The sequence below is a fragment of the Pimephales promelas genome, chromosome 7 (genome assembly GCF_988280905.1).
Source record: "Pimephales promelas chromosome 7, fPimPro1.hap1.1, whole genome shotgun sequence".
NCBI lineage: Eukaryota > Metazoa > Chordata > Actinopteri > Cypriniformes > Leuciscidae > Pimephales > Pimephales promelas.
The window spans coordinates 4242748-4255801 of NC_142775.1; the positions used below are offsets into that span (position 1 = coordinate 4242748).

A 13054-nucleotide genomic window follows, 5' to 3' on the forward strand; every position below is an offset into this window, starting at 1 on the left:
TATTGATTACTTAATAGTGAACTACTACTTTTCGTCTGTGCGCTATTACTTACTAGTTCGTTAATCAGAGTTTCTTGTTAGTTAATAATAGTTACTAGATTGTTAATATTGTGTTACTCATTAGTTCTTGTGTAGTTATTCCGAACCGTATTCTAAAGTGTTACCGATTATTTTTCAAATAAATGCTGTTGTTTTGAACTTTCCCGGTTACCACATAAATATGAAGCGGCACGACTGTTTTCAACTGATAATAATCATAAATGTTTCTTGATCATGAGATCCTCATATTAGAGTGATTTCTGAAGGATCATGTGACACTGAAGACTGGAGTAATGATGCTGAAAACACAGCTTTGATCTCAGGAATAAATTACATTTTAAAGTATATTCACATATTTTAAATTGCAATAATATTTCACAATAGTCCTGTTTTTACAGCCTTGGTGAGCATAAGAGAAAACATTAAAAAAAACAAAAAAACACTGGCCTCGAACTTTTGTACGGTACTACAGTTTCACCAGTTACACGGATAAACAATATTACATGGCAGAAGTATTGTGTTCTTAAGCAGGATATTCTTAATAATAATTATAATAAAAATACTATATTTTTTACAACATGTCTAAGATGTTGTAGTCTATATTAAGACTATATTACAACACGTCTAAGAACAGGCCTTTGATGTCGGGGAAATGTGACTAGAAATGCAACCAGTAACACTTTATTTTATGACCCGCAATGTAATTATAGTGTAAATCCGTATAGGTATAAGGGAACAATATGTTAAGAGGTAAAAGCTATACAAGCAAATCATTTATAATGTAATTATTTTAACAGGTACCTGTTATGTTAATATATTCCAGGCAAAAATTGTACATCTGTTGTACAAAAGTTATCATCACATTTCTGGCAAAAATGTTCTTGTGCAATTTTACATTTAATTTGGCATCTGTGGGTTGATTTAACATCTAGTAAGAATAGCCAATAAATTCTTTTTTTTTTTATCATACTGTGCTTACATACAGCCATATATATATATATATATATATATATATATATATATATATATATATATATATTAGGGCTGTGCAAAAATGAATTGCGATTAATCGCATCCAAAATAAAAGTCTGTTTACACATAATATATTTGTGTTTGCTGTATATAATTATTTTGTATACATAAATACAAACATATGCATGTATATATTTAAGAAAATGTGTTATTCATATATAAAATATTTATATAATATAGATTACGTATTTATACAGAATTTAAGCGCAAATAATTCTTAAATATATACATGCATGCATAGGTATTTATATATACAAAATAATTATATACAGCACACTCAAATATATTATGTAAGCACAGACTTTTATTTTGGATGCGATTAATCGCAATTAATTTTTGCACAGCCCTAATATATAGAAAATATATATATATATATATATATATATATATATATATACAGTATATATATATATATATATATATATATATATATATATATATGGTTCATTTTCAAACCACAGATGTCAAAATTACCCTGTGAAATTGCACAAGAACATATTTTGCCAGAAATGTGATGATAACTTTTATATACAACAGATGTACAATTTTTGCCTGGAATATATTAACATAACAGGTACCTGTCAGTTTTAAAATAATTACATTATAAATAATTTGCTTTGAAATCTGCTTGTCACCCCTTTATTACCCAAAACATAACATATTGTTCTTTTATACCTACACGGATGTACACTACAATTACAATAACGTACACTGCAATTTCGGTGTACTTACGCAGTTGTTTGTGGTTCGAAAAATTAATTAATTTTTAATTATTATTATTATATATTTTAAATTACCTTTTGTGTGCATGTGTGTTAACCAGTTCCTGCTTCACATTGCAGCAGTGGTTTGGTGATGTTGGTATGACATGTGATATCTCTCTTGAGCCTGTACTGCCGCCGTGTGGCAGGAGTGTGAACTGCACAGAGCTCATCCAGTTTCCATTCACAGGAACAGAAATGCCTTCTTCGAGCTGGTGACTAAAGGGGAATACAACTGGAATGTAAAGGAACACAGAGATATGTGCAGGTCAGATACATATATGAGCACACACACACTTATTCACACATATACAATGCCTGTAAATGTGTGGTTGTTGTGGCAGGTCGATGTTGATGACAGCATGTGATCTGGGTGCCGTCACTAAACCCTGGGAGATTTCATGCAAGGTACCCACAATACACCACAGCTGAGCAAGGAAATGAATATTACTGTTGTTATTATTAGCTAAAACTTTTTCGGTAAGCTGAAATAACATTTAAATATCAGATGAAATTTAAAAATCAGATTAAATGTGTGCCAAGTGAGTGTCTTTAACTACTCTGCACTATAGTTTAACACAATGCACTTGCTTTATAAGTACATGCATATTTTTTACATTGCACTTTAAACAATACCTACATGTAATTACAGCTCTTATTAATTTCTGTAATTACCTCTAATGACACTGTTGTCCTTCTCTCCCCTGTTAACCCTTAAACCGACACACACACACACACACACCATCAAACCTGTGCTGAACTCTCCTGTATCACCCCAATATCAGTGTTTTACAATACAACATCAACACAAGGAATAGGTACATTGTAAAAAAACAGTAAAGACACTTAAAGGGGTCATGAACTGGCTTTTAAAATGTTATTATATTGTTGTCTGAGGTCAAAAACATCAAAATGAACAAGTAATAGGCTATTTTGTACCCAAGTTGTGAGCCTTCCTGAAAAACGGTCGGTTTTTATGGGCGTGTCGCACTGAAGACTTGGAAGTAAACGCCCACTGCTGTGAGTGGATAACAGTTTTGCATATTATAATGAGTTTCACTCACCCGTTGGTGTATGTTGGGGAAAACGTCCATTGTTGTCAAATGGCAACCGGATTCGCCCATACATGTTCGACCCAGAGTCCGTGTGTTCACAATATTCCTGTCAGATCCAATATAGACGGCACAGCACCGTTCTTTACTCTTAATCGGTCTGCAAATCCGGTCTTGTTTACAAAACAATCCTCAGTGAAATGAAGCGAACAGACGACGATGTTTTACCTCATCAGCAGGAACGTCATTAAAAATAAAGTTTATCCATGAAGTCCTATTGGAATCCAGTCCAGAGGAAGCTTATGCAGCGACTGTCTTCTTCCACAACCAGGCGCTGCACAATATTCTGTATTGCTCGGTAGAACGATCCGGTTTCATCTCGAGGTAGGCATGTATGTTAGGCTACTTAGCTATGCGTATAATGCGCGAATCGGTGGGCGGGGCTAAACCGGACGTGTTGAAGTAGGCGTTGATCTTCTTCTGCGGGGGTGGTGTTTTAACCCCTTCGACGTCATAGTTTCCCACTTTTCAAAACGAGACGTTTTCAGAGGCTGGTGTAAATAAAAGCTTTTATTGGACTAACAAGGACGTTTTCAGTTCTGAAACTTACAGGATATTCTTATAATATGATAACCCCTTAGATATCAAAAGCTCAAGGAAAATTTGATATTTCAGTTCATCACCCCTTTTATATAAAGTGTAACCACTGACAAGAAATACAAGTTTAAATTGAAGTACTAAAATTACTAAAACTCAAATAAAAATAAATTTACCAAAAATACCATTTAAATAAATTTAAGCTGAAAATATTAAGATGAATCCACTAGAGGTGAGTTGAACACAAGAAATATGTACATAGAAAAAAACAGTAAAGACACTGACAGAAATACAAGTTTAAATTGAAGTACTAAAATCACTAAAACTCAAATAAAAATACATTTACTAAAAATACCATTTAAATAAATTTAAGCTGAAAATATTAAGTCTTGAACTGTGTGTGTCACTCACTGGCGTGTGTGTTCTGCGTTCCCACAGGTGGCTGAACTGGTGACCAGTGAGTTCTTCGAGCAGGGAGACCGAGAGCGGTCCGAGCTGAAGCTGACTCCCTCGGTGAGATCCGTGTGTGTGTGTGTGTGATCACCCGCTGATGTGTTACACTGAGATACACACATCACATGAGCAGAACAATGCGGCCCTGAATCCGTTTGAGTTAAATCATTGTCATGAATTAAGAATTTGTTCCCTGTTGATGTAATAATCTGTTCCCTTTATAGCTAAACCAAAACGAGGGAATAAATTCTGAATCGTGTGTGTGTGTGTGTAAAGGGAAATGCTAGTGTTTTCCCCAGTATTGCTCTGGATTCTGCAGGAAACATTGAGATGTGCAGCTTTGAAGCTTCTGTAGAAACACTCGCCTCAGGTTAAAAGTCTCAGTCTTTTGCTCAGAGTGTGTGGGTGTTTGCATGATATATTCACACACGGAGCCTCTATCACTCTGCTGCAGCCCGCGCTGAGACACACACACACACGTACGAAGGGTGAGAACATTTCTCTCGAGTGTGTTAGTGCTCAGACGTTGCTCTGTTAAATCTCAGGACAATTACTGATGCAGAGAAGAATCTGAGATGCAGATCGTGCTTGTGGAAAAGATGTGCGCTTCATTGTATTCATTATACATTTGTAGTGTACATCAAATCTTAGCCCTCAATCGGGTCATGGGGTCTATAATACCCCAGTCGACTTTTCCTTAAAGGAGAACTCCGGCACAAAATGAACCTTGATGAATCTAATTACACATTGTTACCTAGTCAACCGTTATCTGAGATTTGTTTTCATGATTGCCGAATGTAAATAGTTTTATCTCTAAAAACAGTTTAGCCTATAACGCTAGTATAATGCTAGTATATAGGGCATAGAGTAATGACAAATAAAAATCGCTTGTTATTACTTCTAACAAGGCTCAAAATAGCCCCACACTAACACGGTAGCATAATAAGGGTCCCTACATTCAAACCGAAGCATTGAGAACTTTGTCAGTGTCCAAACAGTTTAATAAGAAGATATTTTATACATACAGTCAACTTCGCGAATACAGGAAGAAGCCATCTTTGAAAAATAGTCTCTACCAGTCGATCTACGAACGCCGATCTTTTAGATTTTCGACAACTATAAATGCTTATCAGTACATTCAGCAGTTGACAATCAATGAAAGTTGTTAAAAAATGACACATAAATATGTACTTAAGTCCTACTGAAGTCAGTCAAAAAAGCACTCTGGTTCAATTAATTGTTTGTAATATAATTTTTAACTATAATACATTTCCATTTAATTGCATGCACTTGAAAATATCTTTTAAAAATATTAAATAATATTTTAAATTATATTATTTTCCTTAAGTGCTCTATAAAAAAAATGCTTAAATGTTCTTGTTTTCCAAAAGGGTCCTAAAGCAAAAGTCTCCATTTGTTCTCAATTTCATCTCATCGCCGTCTATGAGAAACAACTGAGCTATTAAAGAGGCTGAACACTCTTAAACGGTGTGTGTGTGTGTGTGTGTGATAGGCGATTTTCGACCGCAACCGTAAGGATGAGCTGCCAGGGCTTCAGCTGGAGTGGATCGATGGGATCTGTGCGCCGCTGTATGAGGTAATGCCGACCCACAATGCATCACCAACAGGAAACATTTTCACCCTTTTATTTCTCATTCACATATTGATACAAGTAGATTAAAGCAGAAGTGTGTCATTTCTGCGGCACTAGAGTCATCAAATGAAACATAAAATCCCAAACAATCCTCCGATCTTCTGTCAGGCTATTCTGACACCACACAGCAATGTTCTGATATTAATATTAGTGCTATTAAAGGGAAAGTTAACCCAAAAATGAAAATCATGTCAGTATTTACTCACCCTCATGTTGTTCAACCCCGTAAGACCTTCGAAACACGAATTAAGATATTTCTGATGAAATCTGAGAGCTGGATCACTCCTCCATACTAGTCCATAGGCTTCTTGAGGGATTGAAACTTGCCGGCCTCGAAAAGTTATTAAAGACATCGTTAAAATAATCCAAGTGACTACAGGGGCTCAATCTTAACTTTATCAAACGACGAGAACACTTTTTGAGCGCAAAAAACAAACATAAATAACGACTTTATTTTAACTATTCACTTCCTTCTCTGTGGGTCTCTAGTCTTAACGTAGTGTGATAGCGAAGAGCTACGCCACACGTAGGCTCACTATTGGCCGACGCTGGTCATGTGTGTGATGCGTGTGACGTACAATAACAGAAGTTTACGTTATTAAACTAGTAACCTGACTCGAGGCAGAGAGAAGGACATGAATAGTTTCTAAGTTATTCTTGCGTTTCCTTCACTCTTAGAAGAAAAGGTTCTATATAGAACCTTAAAAGGTTCTATCAGCGCTACGTATTTGGAACTCCTTCTATATAGAACCATTTTTTTGGTAAAAGGTTCTATACACTCTTAAAAAAAGGGTTCTATATAGAACCCTGGGGTTCCATACTTGGCCAATAGAACCTTTTACCAAAAACATGGTTCTATATAGAACCATTTTGGAGTTCCATATATGAAGCGGGGGATGGAACCATTTCTGGTTCTAAATAGAACCATTTCTTCTAAGAGTGTTGATTTGACACAGAAAGACACGAGCTGACAGAAGGACTGGAGGAGATTGAGTGTCGATCATTTAGACGCCTTAGAAATTTATACAAAAAATTCCTTTATATGGTTAATAGAAATATTCACAATCCACATTTTCCTCAAACATGCCCCTCTCGTCAGTCTTCTGCTGGTATGAACATCAGTGTATCAGCGCAACATACACACTTACAAGCTCTAATGCCTCTATTACCCTTGATTCTCAAAGAGAGAGAGAGAGAGAGCAAACTATCAGCTTGATAATGAAAGAGAAGTACAACATCACAACTAATTTCTATTGAAAGTTAGCCTTGGAATAAACTCTCTTCCCCAATGCCATGGTGTTGCTAAATGTAGTTGATAAGGTGTTCTCATATGCAGTTGCTAGGGTTTCCTGGCTGGTTGCTATGGCATTGCTTTGCTAAGTGGTTGCTAGGGTGTTTGCTCAAGTCAAAAGAGTCCAGACCAATGCCTCTGATATTCTGGTGTGAACTGAATACTAAGGGTGCGTATTTGGATCAAACCACTAACACTAAAAACGGAGCTTGTCTTATCAAACTAATCATCTTGCCACTAATTAAATCTCCGAAGTGAATCTCCTGCCTTTTTCAACCTTTAAGCCTGGCCAATAATTCCACATGTATAAAATTATATTAAACAACCAGTCAAACTATTAAAAATCAACTGCGTATGAATTATATAGATGAATTAAATGAGAAGCTGGGCAGATTTCTTCAGTGTGTGTGTGTGTGTGTGTGTGTGTGTGTGTGTGTGTGTGTGTGTGTGGGGGGGAGAGCAGGAAATGTGTGGGAGTATTTTAGCCTTGACCCTCAGTACTCTCTCTTTTGTTCCTCTCGTTTTACACTGATCCACTGTTATAAGATAGGGGGCGCTGTTACGCATCTTCTGACAGAGTACAGAATTTCTGGATCAAAATACAAGTGAAGAAGCAGAAACAATAAAAAATTACTTTACTCACCTCTATTCACCTTCACTGTCAAAAAATATTGATAGTTTAACTTAAAAAAGTAAGTAACCTGGTTGCCTTAAAATTTTAAGTTGATTGAACTGGAAAAAGTGAGTTAATACAACGAAGGAGAATGATTTAATCATCAGAAACTCAAAATTATATGTTATCTGAACTAAATAAATTATTTAAGTTGATTGGACAAAAGAAAAAATGTTGTGATTACTACACTGTAAAAAATATTGTTAGTTTAACTTAAAAAAGTAAGTATACTGGGTTGCCTTCAAATTTTAAGTTGATTGAACTGGAAAAAGTGAGTTAATACAATGAAGGAGATTGATTTAATCATCAGAAACTCAAAATAATAAGTTATCTCAACTAAATAAATTATTATAAAGTTGATTTGACAAAATAAAATATGTTGTGATAACACATCTTGAAAATATTGTTTTACAGTGTTCATGTCTTTCCAAACCTGTAAGACTTTCGTTCATCTTCAGAACATATTTATATTTTTAATGAAATCTGAGTGTTCTGTCTCTCCATTTACAGCCACACAACTACCACTACGCTTCAAGACGTTCATAGAGATCTTAAAAACTATTCCATATGAATTGAGCGGTTTAGTCCAAATTTTTTAAAGAGACTTGAACAGATTGAATTTATGCTTTTATTCACATATAAACATTCATCAACTCACACATCAGTTGTTATTTAAGTTCAAGCATGTCTGTTCATCATATAAAGCAGTTGAATCTCTTCAGAAAATGTGGACTAAGCCGCTTTATTCAAATGAATTAGTTTAACGATCTCTATATGGACGTGTATGGAAGTGTCACTTGCATATCTGTCCGAAATCTCTCAATATATCGTCAATCTTGTTCTGAAGAAAGTCTCTGACTGAGGGAGAGTAAATGAAGACAGAATTTCCCCTTTTGAGCTAAAAAAAAGTAGGAGAGTAAAGGTCCTTGCACACAGAGTCCCAAACTTTCATGCATTTTTTCGTATTCGTAATTCGGTGGCTCTGAATCGTCAAAACACCATTCAAACTAGTGATGGGCGGATCGATACGAAGTATCGATATATCGATATTGACGTCGAGAATCAAAAGTATCGATACTCAAATGAAAATATCGATACTACAGGGTTTTTTTTTCTACCAGTAATTTTGTATATTTGACAAGAAATCTAATGCTTACAATATGCATTCAATTGGATGAATAATTTTAGTAAATAATTGTTTAGTAGAACCACTTCCCTGTTCATCTGAACTGAACACACGCAAATGCTGCAAGTCAGAACCAATCAATCGCAGAGAGCGTTCACACACTGCCGACAATGCATTCCAACGACTGATCTATAAACTGTCATTAGATTGACGTATAACAGAAGACGTATGTTTGAGCTACTTCACAATAAACAAATTGTACCCTACATACTTTGTGCAATTGAATTGTTTTAAATTGAATGTTAAAAATCGATACCGATGTTCTATTTGTAAACTAATAAAGGTTACATTTTATTGGTGCAACAGCCTGTCACTGGCAGTCCCTTATGAAAATGAACATTACATTGACCATAGTTCAAATAGGCCTATAATATTTTGTAGATTGTCATGGTTACCACAACAAGTAAACATTTTAACCATGTGTAAATAAAAATATAATTAATATCAATCGGTTGTGGGAAGTTCATCTAGAAGTTGATGAGTGTTTTTTGTTTACTATATTTTGCTATAAAAATAGTTTACCAAATAAATAATTTACCAAATAAAATAAAAATAAAACAAGGTGACGTAGTATTTGGGTTTATTTATTATACAAAGCCCTTTTTGTCATTTTTTTTTTTGAGGATAACTATAAATAACTATATCGTGAAATATATCGTTACCGTGAAATAAAATTAGTCATATCGTGAAACACAATTTTGGTCATATCGCCCACCCCTACATTAACCATTTTAATCTTAGTAATTCAATAATTTAAGAAATGTTCAAATTTAAAAGTTCAGTTTAGAAGTATTGGTATCGGTATCGACGATACTGGCCTTGAAAGTGGTATCGCCAATCACTAATTCAAACTGCACGCTGCGGATGCAAAATACACAGAAAATCAAACCCGATCCGATTTTTTTAATAACGGACGAAATTTCGGAGGCAGTGTGCAAGCGCGATTGACACAACGTGAGCTCGTATTTATTTTTCAACGTGCGAGACAATTTCGGACAGGAATTTCCGTAACACCAACTATTTTCAATTCTAAACACTGACTAATCATAACGAAAATCAACTCGTACTCTCCCTCTCTCTCTCCAGACTTTTGCCAAACTAAACCCTAAACTACAGCCGATGGTTGATTTGATCAAGGCCAATCGTGCCAAATGGGAAGAGCTACACCACAGACACCAGCGCAGCCAGGAAACCCCCGGCCCTGGAAGCCCGTGTGACGCTGAGGTCACCGCGAACGGCTGCAGCAGCGCGGACGCTAGCGACGTGAGCTAACCTGAGCCCGATTTTACCACACGCTTCTTCTTTTCTCTGACCCGCAGCAATGCAGACGGAAAGAGTTTGGATCTGCTGCACGCTTCAAACCAGCAGCCATTACCTCACTAGCGCCCCCTATCGGGCTTTTGCTCCGTCTCTGAGCACTTCAGGCGACTGAGTTTGCGTTCGTCTCCACAGTGCAAAGACTGCACATTTATCTAGCAATGACTTGTGATGTGGGGAATCTTAGGGATGCGTTTACGCCCAGGAAGCTACTTTAGGGCTAGCATGCTAACTTCGAGACTCTTATCGTGTGTGTGTGTGTAAGTTACTTTCAGCAGGGACTGTTTAAGGAGGATTGCCACTGTTTAAAAGGTATAATAGTGTATTTTTCCCTGTGTAGCTTTGAATGAGCACATATCCTGAGCACTGGAGCTCGGTTCTGTACCGCATATGTCATGTGAAGGAATGACTAATGCAGCAGTTGACTGTATTTTTTGCCTTTCTTGTTTTAGCTGATGTATTTATTCCAGGAACAGCCGCGGGGCTCTTGGCGATGCTAATCCACTCCAGCGCTGTACTCTGTGCCTTGGTAAAACTCCCATGATAATGCATGCATCGCATACCTCACAGATCTCTCTAGATCATACTTCATCATCATGGATTTTTCTTCAAGTCTTGGGTCTGTTTCACTTCACGCAGGGAACCAACGGCACCCATCACGAATAGTGAAAGTTCTGTCGTTTACTCGCATTTGTGTTGTTCCAAGTACGACTTTCTTTCTTCTTTGGGCCACAAAAGAAGATATGAAGAGTTCAGATGCAAAAGCCTCTAAATGCCATTTGAAATTTTCTTCTTTAATGATGATTTTTATCAAGCTTGTATATTTAAGTTCAGTGATTTCACTTAAATGGCAATGATAATTACCTATTAATTGTTATTTAAGTGAAATTACTGAACTTAAATATACAAGTTTGATAAAAATGATCATTCAAGAAGAAAATTTCAAATGGCATTTAGAGGCTTTTGCATCTGAACTCTTCATATTTTGAAGAGTTGGCATCAGAGGAACACAAAAGCAGCCTTAAGGCCCGTTCATATCAAGATCGATAACTATAACGATAACTATATTAGTAAGCACATGCTGCAGTTTATCTTCTGCCACTTTAAATGCTCATGCTCTTTGGATGGATTCGAATGTCAGTGTTTTTATCGTTCATCAGCTGGGAAAAAAAATCAAATTTTCAAATTCAATTTTTACAACTATATATTAATCGTTAGAGTTATCATCATTGGAATAAACACGCCTTAAAAGTACTATAAAAGTAATTTATATAATTCCTGAAGCTTTGTGTGACTGAATGACCATCTCTAACTGATTTAAGCAGTTTATTGCAATAGTTTAACTTTAGAGTTTGGTTTCCATGTAGTTTTAATTACTTATTACGTAAGGAATTAGTTCACCTCAAAATGAAAATTTCCTGATAATTTCCTCACCCCAATGCCATGCAAGATCATGCAGTTTCAAACGGGTCTGCACGATCCCAGCTGAGGAATAGGGTCTTATCTACTGAAACGATCGGTCATTTTCTAAAAAGAATTCAAAATTATATACTTTAACCACAATTGTTCGTCTTGTGCTGGTCTGCGTCGCGCCAGGCATTACGTCATCACTTTGGAAAGGTCACGCTGGACGTAGGCGTAAGAACCGCCCCATTGTTTTAAACATCCCGGATACACACATGAAAGGACCATTTTTAAACAATAAACGGACACAAAAATATAAATATGTCATTCAACATACACTAAAATGTGCACGATTCTCCTTCTCCACGCTTGTAAACAATGGGGCGGTGCTTACGCCTACGTCCAGCGTGACCTTTCCAACGTGATGACGTAATGCCTTGCGCATCGCAAACCAGCACAAGATGAACAATTGTGGTTAAAAAGTATATACATCTATTATTTTGTTTATTTTTTTAAATGACCGATGGTTTGGGTTAGGGTTAGGCCCTGTTCCTCAGCTGTGATCGTACAGATCCATGTGAAGCCCTTTGAAACTGCATTGATTTGGACTTCAACAATTTGGTTACCGTGTGGAGAAAAATCCTGAAATGCTTTTCATCAAAAAAAGAAAGAAAGAAAGACATGAACATCTTGCATGGCATTGGGGTGAGTAAATTATCAGGAAATTTTCATTTTGAGGTGAACTAGTCCTTTAATTACTTTTTGGATGTGAATGTGATGCCTCTCCTCATGTAAATCATATTTCATGATAATAAAGTTTGTAATAATTCTGACCGGCCAGATAACCATTTCATAGATGAAGGCAGTAATTAAAGGAAACACTTCCTTAGAAACCCATTGAGTGTGCCGTTGTACTTCTGGAGTGAAGCAGGCCTTCGATTCCCTGGTTGTTTTATCCTCATGAAGCAGCTCATACTAGGGCTGCGTCTGAAATCACACACTTCACCACTATATAGTATGCGACAAAAGTAGTATGTCCAAACTCGTAGTTTTCGAAAAACAGCAAGCGAAATGAGCTTCCAGTGAGAGTGTTAAAGGTGCAGTGTGTAGATTTCTGCGGCATCTAGTGGTTCGGTTGTGAACTGCAACTAACGGAGCAGCTCTTGCTACGGTGGCCTAAACAGGACAAACATGTCGTCGTCTGAGATTCCAAAGAGTAGCCAGTCAAGCAACGAGGTTTCTTTACTAAGACATTATAGATACTCCGTAAAATGATGTCATTGCGAATATTATTGTTATCTGTTCATCATTGATTCGGTTTTCATTTTTCCTGCATCTTCCATCTGGAAAAAAGCCATACCGATGTTAATTGATCCGGGATTTCTGCCGTCGTCTGTCACAACTTCGTCTGGCTGCATTATGTTTATTTTCTTTGCCAACGAATAATTGACTCTCTGTCGGCTTTTGTGCAAAATAATGCATGTGGTCCTCAAATTTCACTACTAACGTTACTTCTTCTTTGTGCCTATTCAATGTATTGACGGTGCAAGTTGCCTCTAAAAACCAACGAGGAAGATGAAAAACAGAGTGACGAA

General features: G+C 36.4%; 1 protein-coding gene across 1 annotated transcript in view; it reads left to right on the top strand.

The window, feature by feature from the left end:
* The window catches only part of pde11a (phosphodiesterase 11a), a 74080-nt gene extending 63261 nt beyond the window's left edge, over positions 1–10819 (top strand). The window contains exons 16-20 of the mRNA XM_039647132.2: positions 2023–2100; positions 2177–2240; positions 3920–3994; positions 5448–5531; positions 9825–10819. Of these exons, the coding sequence (XP_039503066.2) occupies positions 2023–2100; positions 2177–2240; positions 3920–3994; positions 5448–5531; positions 9825–10010 (487 nt within the window). The 3' untranslated portion in view covers positions 10011–10819. The remainder of the gene's footprint in view (positions 1–2022; positions 2101–2176; positions 2241–3919; positions 3995–5447; positions 5532–9824) is intronic.
* The last annotated feature ends 2235 nt before the right edge of the window (positions 10820–13054 follow it).